Raw genomic sequence first — 16,867 nt, 5'->3', positions numbered from 1 at the left:
GGAAAAATTAATCTCTGTCTTGAGATATCTGTAATAAGCAGGGCTTGCCAAACCGCGGCGAGCCCCGCTCGCCAGCCGTGCGGTTCGGCACGCTGTGCATGCGCAGACCGCGCTGCGCATGCGCTGACCACGCTGTGCAGCTGTGCCGGCTTGTAATCTACTCGCCACAGGCGAGTAGATTACATAAATTGTCGAGCCCTGGTAATAAGCACTGAACTGTTCACCTATTATTTTGCTGATCTTTCTGTTTTCTGCTGTGCAAAATCAAGGCATATGAAGCAAGTTGACCACTGTTTCAGATAGTTATTTTCAAAGCTAGACCTCTATTTATGCACAAATGATCAGATTTGCACTGGAAGAATTGCAGTGCAAATGCAAAGAAAAAATATCATTTTTTAAAATACACTGATTAAAAATACAGTGGAAGAAGTGGAAGCAGTGACCTAATTTTTTTCAATAACAAAAGGAAAGTGAAGTACAAAAAAACTAACTTTTATCTTTTCTATGGAAAACTTTCCTGCTTTCAGTTGTTTTGTCCCCAAATATGGCAAACATGTATTTCGTATCTTGTAATGTTTACTTTACTTTTAAAATTAAAGATGATTGTACATAGTCTAAAAATATTTCTGGAATAACATGCATAAGCATTTACAAGGCATTTGTATGAACTAGATTAGCAGGCAGTTGTGTGTTTGGAAAAAGTAATCATGAAGGCATCAGGGATGAACTTGCCATTGGACTCTTAAATAAATACCAGAACTTGCCATTAGAATATGATCTGACTTAGAAGAAAACTTCACCAACTGCACATAATTGTAGAGTTATACAAAGCCTGGTAATCAAGAGTCCATAAAATAACTTTAATGCATTTAAATCTCATTCCTTCTGGGGGCAAGGTTTATTCACGGCATAGTGAACTGTCACAAATAGAGAAATAAGATTTTAAATACACGTGCTGCTGATTATTCAACCTGAATGGCCGAATGCCAAAAAAAGGGCAAGCAGACTGGGTAATTTGTTGCCATCCATTGTACTAGAGAAGTGGAAGAAGTTGGGAAGTCACAAAAAAATGAGACTGATCTTTGATATCTTTTATCCAGAAAATCATGGGTAGTATTGCAGCCAAAATGGAATTTCAAAGTGGAATTCCAATTCCAGTGTTCCACAAAGTGGAAGAGCATATAGGGCAAATTATTAGATGGAGACTTACTTTGATTATAGAGCCCAATTAGTGGTGTGTAGTAAATGTTTAATAAAATTAGAAAATACTTCCTGTTTGGTGACTTGAATCAACTAAGGATCAGTCTACAGAGAGAAATATGTCCTGTCTTACACTGACGACATCTCCCCAATGCCATAGGTACACTCCGGCTATATAATTTTCACTCCATCTATATAGTAGACTCTTCACAAACTGGTGCATCTGTGTTCTTTCATTGGAAACTGACAGAGCTACTGAAGCACTGGAAAGGCTAGACATTTTTTACAGATATTTTAGGTACATGACTGTACTGAAAAGGAACATGATTAAAAAAACTTGTGTAGCATCTTTTGAAAACATAAAGTCTGCAAGTCTAAATGGTGTATAGTGAAGAGCAGTCATTCAATAAAGTGAAACAACTCCTGTCTAAGTTGTAAGTGTTTTATCTTTTTTGATGTATGCAAGCCAACCATTCTAAAGAGCAGACGCCCGTGACTCTGAATGAATAAGTATTAATGCAATGGCATGATGGTCAACTGAGGTCTGGTTCATATGGTTCCAGGACAATGATTGATGCTGAGACTTGTAATATTCAGAATAACTTCCTTTCACTGCAGTAAAAGCATCTGGAAATTCACAGAACACTGGGAGATTAGATTAGATAGTATTATTTTCTGACAGGTTGACTATGCATCTATCTAGATAGAAATCCTAAATGGGATTCACAATCTATTTCAGAATGAATTCAGGAGGCTGCATACACTTACTGCTTCTTACTTTCCCAGTATTTCGGACTTTACATTAGTCAGTATAAAACTATCTGGTTGTTTCTGGCAAAACGAGTTCTTCACTATATACAGATTAGATCTTAGAATCCTGGGGCTGGAAGAGACCTCAGGAGGTCATCAAGTCCAGCTCCCTGCCCAAAGCAGGACCAACCCTAACTAAATCATCCCAGCCGGGACTTAAAAACCTCTAGGGATGGCCTCCTACTTCTCCACTGCAGTGAACTCCGGATGGGCGACAATGGGCATTTCAAGTCCCGAGTCCACCACCATGGGTGGGCGCATGATTGAAGTGGTAAGGGGTGCCGCATGCCCAGGGGCGGGGCCATGCATGCACCATGCGCCTGGGGCCAGGCTGCGCATGCGCCGCATGCCCATTGCCCGGGGTGCAACTATGGCTCGGTCTGGCACTGAGTGTAGACCAGTGTTTCTGAAAGTGTTCTGCAGAATCACTCTCAAAAACACATTATCTGGCCACCCCGGTTTGTTTATTTATCGGCGTCGCAGCCAAGAAGCCTCACGGCTCCCATTGGCTGCAAAGGATGAAACGGACCCAATGGGAGCTGTGGTGCCGGTAAATAAACCAACCGGGGTGGCCAGTTAATGTGTTTCTGAGACTGATTCCATGAAACACTTTCAGAAACACTGGTGTAGACAAACCTTTCGTGTCACTCTGAGAAGCTATTAAATGTAAAGAAGGGAGCAAATTAATTTCAATTAGAAGTGTGCACTGAGCAAATTCTATCAATGCACTCAGTCAGTTAGGATTGGGCATTTAAAGCCTCACAGGATTTCTGCTGCTTAATTATATAGCATTTTTCTGGCAACAGATTACCCTCTAAATCCCCCACAGATTGTTGCAGTATGAATTCTCTTTTAAGCACTAGAATTCTTCTGCTAAACTCGAATAGGGGACTTAGTTGTGCAAACAATGACAGAAAATATATTAATATTGCCTTCTAAATTCATGCTGTACAGATCAGAAGTGAAGGACTTGAAGGTATCTTTCTTGTGTTGGGATGGGTGATAAATAAAGGAGTCTTTATAATAATGAATAAACTTTAAGCAAGCTCTAGAGAGGGATAATGTGGGAGTATGTTCTTTTCAACACAAGTATTAGGCTGTAACCATGTTCAGCAGAGAAAGAAAAAAATATTGTAAAAAACAAGTGGATTGTATTTAAATGGGCAGTCTTAACTTTTCATTTTTCCTGTCATAACAGTTTGATGTATATCTGCTGTATTAATTACCAGATGACTAACAATGTATTAGGTTATATATTAGAAAACACTATATCCTGGAGTCATAGATTTCAAAGCCAGAACACACCATTGTGATAATCACAATAGGAGTTAGGCTCTAGGAAATCACTGGGATCCACACAAACCCAGGTTAGGCATCTCAGTTCCCATACAATGAAAATAGTGAAAGAGTGGCACCTTTGCCTGTCATTCTAAAAATTAATATGCTAGGGAGACAGCTGCAAAGCTAGCCAATGGGAGATGCTGAGTGTCTAGTGGGGTGTGTGCTTAATCCTCTATTGGCTTCTGCTGTTTTATTAGGAAATCAAAAGGAAGATTACCACCTCCCTCATAATTTTAGCGCCATGGTTAGGTTACTCACATGGACTATGTCATTTCAACTTCCCACTCCACCTGAATGGGAGAAAAGACTTGAACTTGTCTCTGCCTTCATTCAGGTGAGTGCCCTGCCACTGGGCTTTGGATATTCTTGTATGAAAGCTCCTTCAGTCTCTTCTCTCAGGCTACGGCTACCCTGCCCTTTTGTATATCTTAGAAAAAAAATCGCACTTTCATTTGCATATCTTCTTCTGATTCTTTTTGCGGAAGAGATTTTGCCGATATTTGGTCCCGTGTAGTTGGGACCAAATGTCAAAAAAAACCTCTTTCGCAAGACCCTGTGAACCTCGATTTACAAGGAATCTTGCAAAAGAAGTTTTTTTCCGATATTTGGCCCAAATATCGGCAAAACCTCTTCCGCAAAAAGAATCGGAAGAAGATATGCAAATGAAAATGTGATTTGCATATCTACTTCTGGGGGAAAAAAAGGCAGTGTAACCATAGCCTCAGAACTGTGGCATTCTAGATAAATAATTAAAGCAACTGGAGCAGATGTATTGGACCCTGGGTCTCCCATATCCCAGGTGAGCTCCCTAACTATCAACCTCTAGAGTAATTTTCATTCTCTCTTTCTGTCTGTGTCTCTCTCTCTCTCTCTCTGTTTCTCTCTCTGTCTCTCTCTCTCTCTCTGTCTCTCTCTCATATAGATATAAAATCCAGCCCAAATGATGTTTCAGGTAGTTATCCAAGGCTGCAAAAACTTTACCCAGAAAGATTACAAAAGAACTATATCAGAATACCTCAGAGTCAGGGATGAAAGAAACTTAAATTTCTTAACGGTACTCTCCTATCACCACCTAGGTCTCTACCAGCTCTTTAAATAGCTTTTGCCACAGCTCAGCCAGCTCTTCTTGCTAGAGCTGAGCACTGGGGTGCACCCTTATTTTCACCTCGTTAGAGCCCTATGACAAGGACATTCACCTGAGAATGGAAAGATCCTACGTCAAATCTCTTATTTCCCCTCAAGAGGAGTTGGGACTTGAATTGGGGGTCTTCCCACATCCCAGGTCAATACCCTAATGTGAAAGTTGTGAGTATCCTAAGTGAAAAGTTGAAAGTTATCCCCTCTCCAGACCGTTTTGCTTTATTTTTTATCTTACTGCAGAAACTTAGATGCTAAGTAAGGTCTGGAGTGGGTGCGTGGGGGTTGTTCATTACAGTGGGCCCCAAACTGGAACACTGATGACTAAAATGGGATTTTGGTGCTCAATCCTTTTGTGTTTTCAGGACTATAGACTCAACTAGCAAGGGCTTCTTGTTCTTTTCTAGATATCCTTCTCAATATAGTTTATATGAATGATTTTTGGAAAGTCTCTGCTCATTCTGATAGAGAATTAAATATTCTGTAAACAAAGAAGGAAATGTAAATATTGGGTGGCAGAATGAATTATTATTAATTATTGCTGTGGTGGTAAAAAAGGGTTTGTGCCCTTTCAGTTGTATAGATCTTGTGATGCACTATTACATTTCCTGGCTTTTAGAACTAATGTGCTTGAAATCATATTCTGACAAAAGCTTTGCTTAGGTTTAGTGCATTGTGCTTAATTTACTTTAGAAATCTCATGGTATACACTGTTAATTTGAAAAAAACTGTCATGCTCAATGATTTATCTTCCCTTTTATTGTGAAATTTCACACATTCTAATTTTTGTGCTTGTAAAATAAACAGCTATGGAGACTCGTCCATGCTAAATTAGTGTCATAAATTAGTGTCTTCATTTAGTATAAAAATCTGCATCACTGAAAGATCTGATTTCCTAGCACTAATAATTTTTTCCTTTTGAGGAAAATTTTAACTTTTTTGTTGTTTGGCCAGAAACCAGCTGAGAACTGAAAGATGTTTGGCCAGATTATACTATTTCTTAGTTTTCAAATGAAAAATTTCAGTTTTGGGATTTTTCAGAGAAATATTTTTAAAAATCCAGAAAAGCAAATATTTACCACAAAAATCATATATATGGTAGCCCAATGTCTGTGACTCTGTAACACTGTAGCGTTACGAGTCGCCTCTGGGGGGCATTGTTGCCTCGCGCCATGGCGCTTGGCTGAGTTCTGCGCTGCTTCGCCGGGCCGCTGCGGCGGAGCAAGCAGCGCAAGCAGCCCTTTGGGCCCCGCGCTCCCCATGCAGCACAGTGCTGCATGGGGAGCATGGGGCCCAAAGGGCCGCTTGTGCTGCTTGCTCCACTGTGGCAGCCCGGCTGAGCTGCGCAGAACTCAGCCAAGCGCCTCGGCAGGAGGGGAAAGGGGCGGGGTGGTGATGTATACATCCTGGGGGTGGGGCCCGGCCATATTCATCACCATCCCGCCCCCCCCTTCATCTCCCGCCGTGGCACTCGGCTGAGTTCTGCACTGCTCATCTGGGCTGCCGCAGGGGAGCCCAAATGGCTGCTTGCTCCCCTGTTGCAGCCCAGTTGAGTGGCGCAGAACTCAGCCGAGCACCACGGCGAGAGGAGAAGGGGGCAGGGCAGTGACATACATGGCCGGGGATGGGGCCCCACACACTTTCACTTCCCACCATCGCCCTCAGCTGAGTTCTGCGCCACTCAGTTGGGCCGCCGTGAAGGAGCAAGTGGCCGTTTAGACGCCGCGGTCCCTGTGCTGCATGGGGAGTGTGGAGCCCAAACAGCTGCTTGAGCTGCTTGCCCCCTCATGATCCCCTGAGTGAGAGGCAGGAGGGGGAGGTGAAGAGAAAGAGAGAGTGAGAGGCAGGAGGGGGAGAAGAGAAGGAGAGAGAGGCAGGAGGCGGAGGAGAGCTGAGAGAGAGGGGGGAAGCAGGAGGGAGGAGAGAGAGAGGGAGAGACCCAAAAAATCCCATTCTATGACGGGCTATTGGCTAGTATTTATTAGAAAACACAATTTTCCTGTAAAGAATTTTAACAGAATGTTTTTGACCAGCCCTAATCTGCCCTTTCCCCACAACTTCTTCTGAACTTTGATCTCTATAGAAATATGGTGTGTGAGTGAATTAATAGAGTAGTCTTTTCCAGTAAACATATTGCTATTGGGTCTTCTCTATGCCATAAAACTATCTTCCTCTGAATCTTATCAATAAAATGACCTCCACGAGTTTCAACATTCTCAAATTATCAAAAATCATACATATGTTTTTCCACCATTTCCTTAAGAAAGGTAACACTTTTTTAAAAATTTACAGATGGCTATCCTAAGGAAGAAATGGTATACAGATGGAGGAAAAACTCAGTAGAGGCTGCAGACCAGAAATCTTGGAGACTCTATCAGTTTGACTTCATGGGTCTCAGGAATACTTCAGAAATTGTGACAACCTCTGCAGGTAGGAATTGAATGAATGCTCAGTTCTCAATGTTAAAAAGTTCAATATGCGGTTTTCTACACTCTAGATCGGTGTAAAACAGTGTTTCTTAAACTTTTTAAGACCGAGAAACACCAAACAATATTTTTTTTATGCGGAACACCAAGGATTTTTTGTTGAGGGAAAAAAAAAAGGTCACCTGTCCCTTTAAGAGTGGCCATTTGAAATTCTGTTCTCCGCAGCACACCTCTGACTACCTCACGGCACACCAGTGTGCTATAGAACACAGTTTAAGAAACACTGGTGTATAACATGCTCTCACCTGTGTCTTGAATCTGACATGCTTCAGCTATTTAATCTTCTACACTGCAATCGATTGAATATATTTGAGTTTAATTGTGTTTATATTTTAAGCAGTTATGTTATTCTTCTGGCAAGCTAAAGTCTAATGTTTTCCGTAAATATTAATTTCAGTGGGAACTTCAACTGTTCAGGACACTACTATTTAGGTGTCTAACTTTAGAGACCCTACTTTGAAAATGTTGCCTTTAAATTACTTTTTCTCAAACACAATCATTATTTATGAATATACATGGTGAGTAATGGATTGGGCATTTGTTGAAAATTTGTTTTCATTTTAGTACACTTTGAATTCAGGGAGTTACAGTTTTTACAGTGTTCATATGCAAAGTGCCAAATTCCAGACTTTAATCTATTTGACTATCTACTTGGATTTCTAACAAAACCCTTCCCTCTGCCTTTCCTCTCTCTTCATGGTATTACCAACCTAGGAATCGTATTCACTTGCAGCTGCTGTTTACACTACATTTTAAGTTGCCGCAATATGCTCATTCTGCAATTAGATGTTATTAAATTATTCATGCACTGAGACATATGTTTTGATCATTGATTTTTTTTTAAAGTATCAGACATCAAGGACATTAACTGTTTATTACCTTAGCCTAGAGCATAGTGGTAGAACTAATTAAATTAAATATTTTCATGACTAGTTAAACTTTCATTCACTGTTTGAGTATTTTTCTTAATGTTTCAAAGCCAAAGAACATCTCCAGCTGATTAATGCCTTTTTCCACTGACCTTATCAATTGATTTCAATTAAAACTTAATGACCATTTTATTTCCACAGAAATCTTTTTCTGTCTAATAATAACAATAATTAATAATAAATTAGCTGTGCATTAAATGACATAGATTGCTAAAATTGGAAAGTTAAACATAACTCAATATAAACAATGAATGCAGCACTTGGTAACTCATAAAAGTTAACCACCATCTAAAGACTATAAATGATGCTGAAGTAAGTTACACATCAATAAATGTGGCAAGTGGTGTTAGTAGCAGTCTGCACTTTTAATGTTAACCAATTATGAATTTTTTAAAAGTATAATTTAAGCACATCTATATTATTTATTGGGGAGCACTGTGGATAAAGAGTAAAACACACTGATGTGTGGGCTTAACATGGATAATTGATGGCTCATCTTCATGCATCAATAATGCATTCTCATGGCTGACAGACAGTATTTTCTCATTGAAATGTAATGAACATATTAGTAAATCTTTTGGGTCTGGCTATGGAGAGTATTAACAAATGGAACAACTATAAAAGTTTGTTCTGCTATTTGAATAATGAATATGGATGTGTTAGCTCTTTAGGCAAGTTAACTGTAATCTGGGTGTTGGTAGATCACGGTCAAACCCAGGATACATTATGGTTCCAAAAATCTGAGATAGGAGGTAAGAAACTAATTAGGAGAGATGGTGAGAAAACTGAAGATAGTGTGAGTGACCTGCCACTTCTATTCTGTGCTCACCAGGAGTCAAGCTAGCTTGACAGTTTTCCTCAAGAAATCTCGTTAAATGCATAGAACAGCCCCATCTGAAATATGAAGTTGCTGACGGTGGCCTATTAAATACACATACCCACTCCATTTGCACAAGTCAGAAGCCAGCTTCACATAGTCATGTAAGATCACAAACAATACATGAGGTAACAGAACAAATTCCTTTTTTATACTCTTCTATAATTTAAAGAACATAGCCAGCTGACATTACATTTTTTACCCCCATTACCCTTGCTACTTCTCAAGGGGAAAAAACCCACATAGCATGTTCTTTAGAGTCAATTTATTTTCTGCCATTAGATATATGCTGTAGGCCAAATTTCCATGTACCAGCACTGTTAGAGGATATACTGATCTAACGTTTGGATGTTCAGATGGGCACTTAAAATGAGCACTCATGCACTGAATCCTGATTTGAGCTTCCAAATGTGGGATTTCCATTCCATTGTGAGGTACCAACATTTGAAAATTGGGCTGCTCAAATCTATCTATACAGATTCCTACATGACCTTTGTCATCACGATAACTGAAACCCTGGTGTTTATGTGTAATTTTTTAAAATGCCAATCTGACGTAGAGGATGTTTCATATACAAACATTGAGGAGTGCCTGGAAAAGAGATTTTCTCTGTTCAGATATTCTTTGCCAGGTTCAATATTTCTGGCTTTTCAGTAGTTGATTAAAATATATATAAGAACCGTCATACGGGGTCAGATTGATAGTTCACCTAGATCAGTGTCCTGTCTTCCAAAATTGGCCAATGCCAGATGCTTGAAAGGGAATGAACAGAACAGGATAATTATCAAGTGATACATCCCCAGGGTATGTCTAAACTACATGGCTCTGTCGACGGAGACATGTAGATTTGTTTGTTCAGCAAAGGGAAATGAAGCCACAATTTAAATAATCGTGGCTTCATTTAAATTTAAATGGCTGCCGTGCTGAGCCGAGAAACAGCTGATCAGCTGTTTGTCGGCTCAGCACGCTAGTCTGGACGCTCCCCTGCCGACATGAAAGCCCTTTATCGACCTCCCCAGTAAACCTCATCCTACGAGGCATAACGGAGAGGTCGATAAAGGGCTTTCAGGTCAGCGCGAGAGTGTCCAGACTAGCACGCTGAGCCGACAAACAGCTAATTAGCTGTTTGTTGGCTCAGCGCGGCAGCCATTTAAATTTAAATGAAGCCGCAATTATTTAAATCGCGGCTTCATTTCCCTTTGCCGATCAGCCTAATCTACATGGCTCAATTGATGGAGCCATGTAGTTTAGACACACCCCCATTGTCCAGTCCCCACATCTAGCCATGAGGAGCTAAGGACACCCAAAGCATGGGGTTGCTCCCCTGATCATCTTGGCTAGTGGCATTTGATGGGCCTATCCTCAATGAACTTGATTAATTTTTTTTTTCTGAATGCTGTTATTGTTTTGGCCTTCACAGCATCCCTTAGCAATGAGTCATTTGAGTTATTGGGTGATTTGTGTCACATGATGATGCAATCTTTCCATATGATGTATTCCACAAATTAGTCAAAATTTCCTAAAAATTCCCCAAGTCCCTAATGCTCTGCAGGATTTCAGTGTGACCAAAATTAAATGAATCACAGTTAGGTTATAGGTGGGCCCAAAGGAAATAATCACAATCATTACCAATTAAATAATTAATTATAAAGTGAATTACTAAATTACATAAGAACTTAAGAATGGCCAGACTGGGTCAGAGCAAAGGTTCATCTAGCCCCAGTAGCCTGTCTGCCAACAGTGACCAGCATCAGGTGCCGCAGAGACGGTGAACCGAAGACAATGATCAAGCCATTTGTCTCCTGTCATCCTTCTCCAGTCTCTGACAAACAGAGGCCAGCGACACCATTTCTATCCCCTGGCTAATAGCCTTCTATGGACCTAACCTCCATGAAATTATCTAGCTTCTCTTTAAACTCTATTATAGTCCTAGCCTTTACAGCCTCCTCTGGCAAGGAGTTCCACAGGTTGACTATGCGGTGTGTGAAGAAGAACTTGCTTTTATTAGTTTTAAACCTGCTACCCATTAACTTCATTTGGTGTCCTCCAGTTCTTCTATTATGGGAACTAATAAATAACTTTTTTTTATTCACCCTCTCCACACCACTCTTGATTTTATAGACCTCTATCATATCCCTCCTTAGTCTCCTCTTTTCTAAACTGAAAAGTCCCAGTCATTTTAACCTCTCTTCATTTGGGACCCATTCCAAATCCCTAATCATTTTAGTTGCCCTTTTCTGAACCCTTTCTAAGGCCAAAATATCTTTTTTGAAGTGAGGAGACCACATCAGTACACAGTATTCAAGATGTGGGCGTACCATAGTTTTATACAGGGGCAGTAAGATATTCTGGGTCTTATTTTCTATCCCTTTCTTAATAATTCCTAACATCCTATTTGCCTTTTTGACCGTCGCTGCACACTGTGTGGAAGTTTTCAGAGAACTATCCATGATAACTCCAAGATATCTTTCCTGATTTGTCGTAGCCAAATGAGCTCCCATCATACTGTATGTATAGTTGGGGTTATTTTTTCCAAGGTGCATTACTTTACATTTATCCACATTAAATTTCATTTGTCATTTTGTTGTCCAATCACTCAGTTTGATGAGATCTTTTGAAGTTCTTCACAGTCTGCTTCTGTCTTGACTATCTTTTACAGTTTAGTATCATCCACAAACTTTACCACCTCACTGCTTACCCCTTTCTCCTTTCTCAATAAATTGAACAGGATTGGTCCCAGCACTGACCCTTGGGAAACACCACTAGTTACCCCTATTCATTCTGAAAATTTACCATTTATTCTTACCATTTGTTTCCTGCTTTTTAACCAGTTCTCAATCCAAGAAAGGACTTTCCCTCTTATCCCATGACATCTTAATTTACGTAAGAGCCTTTGGTGAGGGCCCTTGTCAAAGGGTTTCTGGAAGTCTAAGTACACTATATCTACTGGATTCCTCTTGTCCACATGTTTGCTGACCCCTTCAAAGAACTCTGATAGATTAGTAAGACATGATTTCCCTTTACAGAAACCAAGTTGGCTTTTGCTCGTGTTACTCCATGAGGAGTAACAGTTAATTCGAACTAATGAGTTAGTTCGAATTAACGTTTAACTGCCGCGTCTAGCCGCGGGAAGTTAGTTTGGACTAAGGGGGATTTAAAAATGGTGGCGCCCAGGAACATGCAAATGAAGCCCGGGATATTTAAATCCCGGGCTTCATTTGCAACTCCAGTTGCCCTCATTTGCCTACCTAGCTCGAACTAACGAGCTAGTGTAGACATACCCTTTCTGACTGCAGCTTAGAGAATCTCTATCAATGGATTCTCCTCGAAGAGAACTCTCCATCCGATTCATATGCTTCTCCGCACCAATCGGCTTTCCCCCATCTCTTAGTTTAAAAACTGCTCTAAGGCCTTTTTAATGTTTAGTGCCAGCAGTCTGATTCCACCCTGGTTTAGGTGGAGCCCATCCTTCTTATATAGGCTCCCCTTCTCCCAAAAGTGTCCCCAGTTCCTAATAAATCTAAATCCCTCTTCTCTACACCATTGTCTCATCCATGCACTGAGACTCTGAAGCTCTGCCTGCCTACCTGTTCCTGCTCGTGGAACTGGAAGCATTTCCGAGAATGCCACCATAGAGGTCCTGGATTTCAGTCTCTTATCTAGCAACCTAAATTTGGCCTCCAGGACATCTCTCCTACCCTTCCCTATGTCATTGGTACCTACATGTACCACGACCACTGGCTCCTCCCCAGCACTACACATAAGTCTATCTAGATGCCTCGAGAGATCCGCAGCCTTCACACCAGGCAGGCAAGTGACCATACGGTTCTCCCGGTCATCACAAACCCAACTATCTATGTTTCTAATAATTGAATCACCCACTACTAACACCCTAACCCATTCCTTCCCCCTCAGAGGTATCCTCAGTGCAAGAGGATACCGCAACATCCTTTGGAAGGAGGGTCACAACTACAGGATGGTTTCCCTCTGCTCCCATTGAATTCTCTGTTCCCTTGAGACTTTCATCCTCCTTAAGAGAACTGGGGCTCTCAGACTGGAGGTGGGACAGTACTACAGTGTCCTAGAAAGTCTCATCAACATATCTCTCTACCTCCCTTAGCTCCTCCAGTTCAGCCACCCTAGCCTCCAAAGCTCAAACTTGGTCTCTGAGGGTCAGGAGCTCCTTGCAATGGGTGCACACATACACCACCCACCCATAGGGCAGATAATCATACATGTTACACTCGACTCAATATACAGGATAGCCCCCACTCTGCTGCTGGGCTTCTGTTTCCATTTTTCTTATGAATAAGTTTAATTATGAACTGGGCTTCTTATTAAATGTCTGGAATATAGATTATTATAAAAGTTATTTTACTTTAATATTATAATTTAATATTATAAAAGTTATATTATAAAGAAGTTATGCTTAAAAGTTATGTTTAAATTATGACACAGAAAATTAAAGTGACAACCCCAATATGCTTGAGATTTGAGGTAATCCTATAATGGAAGAGAGAGATGGTAGTTTCTTCACTGAAAGCTCTTTGGGGTAGAGACCATCTTTTTGTTTTATGTTTGTACTGTAACATCATTTTTGTTTTATGTTTGTACCTAGCATAATGGGGGGTTCTGACATAAGACTTCAGCTACTAGGGATGATACTAAATATACATCAACAAAATAAGGGATGACTTGGGGAATCACAATAACAGGAACTATTGCCAAACTGGATTTTTTTTTCAAAAGAGCACCAAAATGTGTAAGGAGGAGTTATAGAAACTAATTTACAAAATGAATTGTACCTAGACTAGATATTCAGCTTGTCTCGTTAGTCCAAGATCTCACTCATTTATTTCGCCTATCTGATGAGGAGGAGGGCAGGTCCTGGCAATCTACAGATATAAAAAAGATGTGAAAAAAACAAAATGAGGTCAGCTATCTTTGTGGAGGCCAGGTGGAATCTGTTGGACACTGTGCGGGGTTAGTCAGCACAGATCTTTTAACAGAATCCATGGAAAGAAAAGAATTACTTAAGGCTACACCAAATACAATTATGAGCAACAAGATGAAATTAAAAAGAAAAGCAGTCTGAATATCTGTGTTAGCAGTCTGTGTTATTCTGTTCCTCCCAAGGAAAATTGTGAAAACCTCCAACACATGGAATAGTTAAAACTAGACCAGACAGAGTTTTAGAAAATGTACTGTAGGAAACAGCCCTGCATTCCAAATGGACTCACTAGCCTAATATCATTTCACTTCTAATGTATATAAGTTTTAGAGGGGTAGCCATATTAGTCTGTAATAGAAAAAAAAATAAAAATACTATGCATTATTTTTTAAATTTTTTCTACTGTATGTTTTCTAACATTTTATGACACTGTTACATCCTTCCAGAATTGTGTGTGTAATGTGAGGCCTTTGTCAGTATCACTGGTTTACTTGCTTATGTCTCTATATTCTCTCAGCAACCTTGCAGCATAAGTGATATAGAACAGGTATATAGAGGAACATATTGCAAGTGGGGCCACTATATGTATAACCCATTTCCTGTAGTATAATTAAACCTATCAAGTGACAACTTCATGAACTTCACAGAGTCATTCTTTTAAAATTCTTTTAGAGACTGTGTGTAACTGAAGACATGTTTAGGTTTTGCAAGTAATAGTGGTTCCCACACAAAGATGTCACAATTCCTGGAATCTAAGAAAGATTAAAAAAAAATCAATGCCCCAAATCAGCAGAAGCTTAAACCAAAGTCAAGGTGGTTTTCAATCAGGGGGGAGAATAATCTGGGTAATGACTTGCTGGCCAAAGAAGATTTGTATCTTTGTTAATGTCTGAGGTCCCTAGCTTTTTGCCTGCCAAGTGAAAAAATGTTTTTGTACCTCCCACTCGGTCCTACTCCTGCACCAACTGAACAAAAAATAAACATATGAATCCTGGACAATCAGCAAGAAAAAAAAAAGCAGCCACCAATCAGAAGGGAGCAGAAAAGAAAATCCAGTACAGTGATCCCTGGAAGTTGACATGTAGGGTGACCACTCTGGCCAGCCACCCCTAGATCCAGCCCTGAATAGAAGACTATTAGGAGAGATATTAGGCTGGTTACAAACAGCACAGATTTGGTTTAGCCCTCTAATATTGGGCTACGGAAAAGGCTACTACACACGTGAAAAAAATCTTCTGTAGTTTCATATCAGAATAACCTTGTTGCACTGTAGGTTTTGTAATCCTTAAAACCCATGAATAGTATGCTGGCTGTGAATTGTTAGTATTTAAAGTACAGTGCAGCCAAAAGACAGCAGAAGCATGAAGGGAAAGAGGAAGCTGGGGAGGAGCTGTTGCTTAGGCATAATAGGTTGAGTGGTGGTGTTGCTCTACATTGCTCCTTAGTCTCCTTTCCAGCCTTGACATCCTTCTTCCCCAGTCAAGTTTTTAGAACATTAATTAAAACCAAAGATATAGAAAGATTGGCTCCTTTACACCACATAAATCACATTTGCACTCACTCAAGACCCTTTTAATTTGCCAAACGTGTGCAGTCTGAAGGGGCTTTCATATAAATGAGAACTCATCTCATTAACTAACCATAAAAGAGCATAGTAATACTCCAAACAAAAACTTTAACTAATCATTAAAGCAACATGTACTTTTGCTCACATTATAAAAAAAAATCCCTGAACATTACAAAACATGGCAATCACCAGCTAGGGTTATAAGTACACAAATTCAGGTCTTTTAAATCAATGTGTAGTATTTGTATGTGTTTGATGTAGTTCCATAATCTTATCTGCTAACTAAAGATTTTTTTGTGAGACTCTAGATATAGACATACACAAAGACACCTTTTATAGGTCTATGTTAATGCTCTCTGTAAAATATTCTTCTGTTTTAGGGAGCGAAGATATTAACTAAGAAAGGTACATTTTCATAAAAGGTCCTGAAATGTATTTGTGCTTATTTATAATTCTTGTATTAAAATATGTGGATATAAGATGTGCTGTCTCTTTGGAACATCACTGAAATGAATTTTTTGCAGTAAGATGATTACTGTCTACCTAGCATTTGAAAATAACATAGCCCTTGATTTAGTCTGTAAACAGATTGCCAGCCCAGACCTGAGGGAACAGCCCATTGTGTTACTGAGGAAATTGAAGAGAGCTTGCTCCACAGACTGGATGGCATTATAGAGCCAGTTAAATCACATGGATAAGACATGACCATGTTCAGATTTGGATGCAGTGTTATTGTAGAAGTATTGGGCCTGGGATTTGCAGGTACGGAGGTGACAGCCTGTACATTAGACATTTCCCATCCACAATGACAAATGTTTTCATTGAAGAAAAGAGGGTTTTTTATAATTAATGGAAAAAAATATGGTTCAAGATCTTGCAGTTTATGACTGTAGTCATTTTAATTGCCTTTCTTGCCACGCCCACTCCAAAGCTAGATGCCAGCTCTAAAGACATTCATTTAATGACTATTCATGAAGCTTTAATTGTTTATTAAATGTCAATGACATTTTCAAAGCACTGGTGGCTCCCAACTGCGTCCTGATGGCACATCAAAGAGTGCTTGTCACATGAGTGCTCTTTACAGGACAACCGCTGTGGGGTATGTTCTCTCTTTTAAATGCCCGACTTGAAAAGGTCTAGCACAAGGGTATGTCTGAATGACATTCCATGGAGTTAGCCTCTAAAAAAGTGACCATCTGAGGCAGAAAAAATTGAGTCTCAAAAATGTGCCATGTCATACAGAGGCAGCACCTGTTTCTAACAGTTTTATACTCTACAAGTATGGAAACCCCAAATTCTTCAGCATTAAAATGAGATTGTTAGGGAAACTTTGTTTTCAGGACATCAGAGGCTGATTATGGTCCATGCCATTCCATGCACAAGATTTCTCCTACCCTTCCTCTCCCCCCCCCCCCCCCCCCCCCCCAGATATCATGTCCTACATGTAAGGTATTTTGTGACATCAGTCTCCTCTGTACCTGCAGAGGGCCCTCTGTTTTGCTCAGGGATCCATAGGAGGAGAAGGGCAGTTGGTAGGAATTGAATAGTACAACAGCATTATGTTGGCTT

The 16,867-nt window shown here is 40.1% G+C and overlaps 1 protein-coding gene across 5 annotated transcripts in view; it reads left to right on the top strand.

The window, feature by feature from the left end:
* GABRG3 (gamma-aminobutyric acid type A receptor subunit gamma3) overlaps positions 1-16,867 on the top strand; it is a 549,662-nt gene that overhangs the window by 474,834 nt on the left and 57,961 nt on the right. For 4 of the 5 annotated variants that reach the window (XM_075916398.1, XM_075916406.1, XM_075916388.1 and 1 more), the window contains one exon: positions 6,781-6,918. In XM_075916398.1, coding sequence (XP_075772513.1) covers positions 6,781-6,918 — 138 coding nt within the window. Of the gene's footprint in view, positions 1-6,780; positions 6,930-16,867 lie in introns of those variants that run through there. The other variant, XM_075916414.1, reaches the window with a different exon arrangement.

The sequence above is a fragment of the Pelodiscus sinensis genome, chromosome 1 (genome assembly GCF_049634645.1).
Source record: "Pelodiscus sinensis isolate JC-2024 chromosome 1, ASM4963464v1, whole genome shotgun sequence".
Classification (NCBI taxonomy): domain Eukaryota; kingdom Metazoa; phylum Chordata; order Testudines; family Trionychidae; genus Pelodiscus; species Pelodiscus sinensis.
Note: the sequence above shows the minus strand (reverse complement) of the source record. Positions and strands in the feature narration are given on the sequence as shown.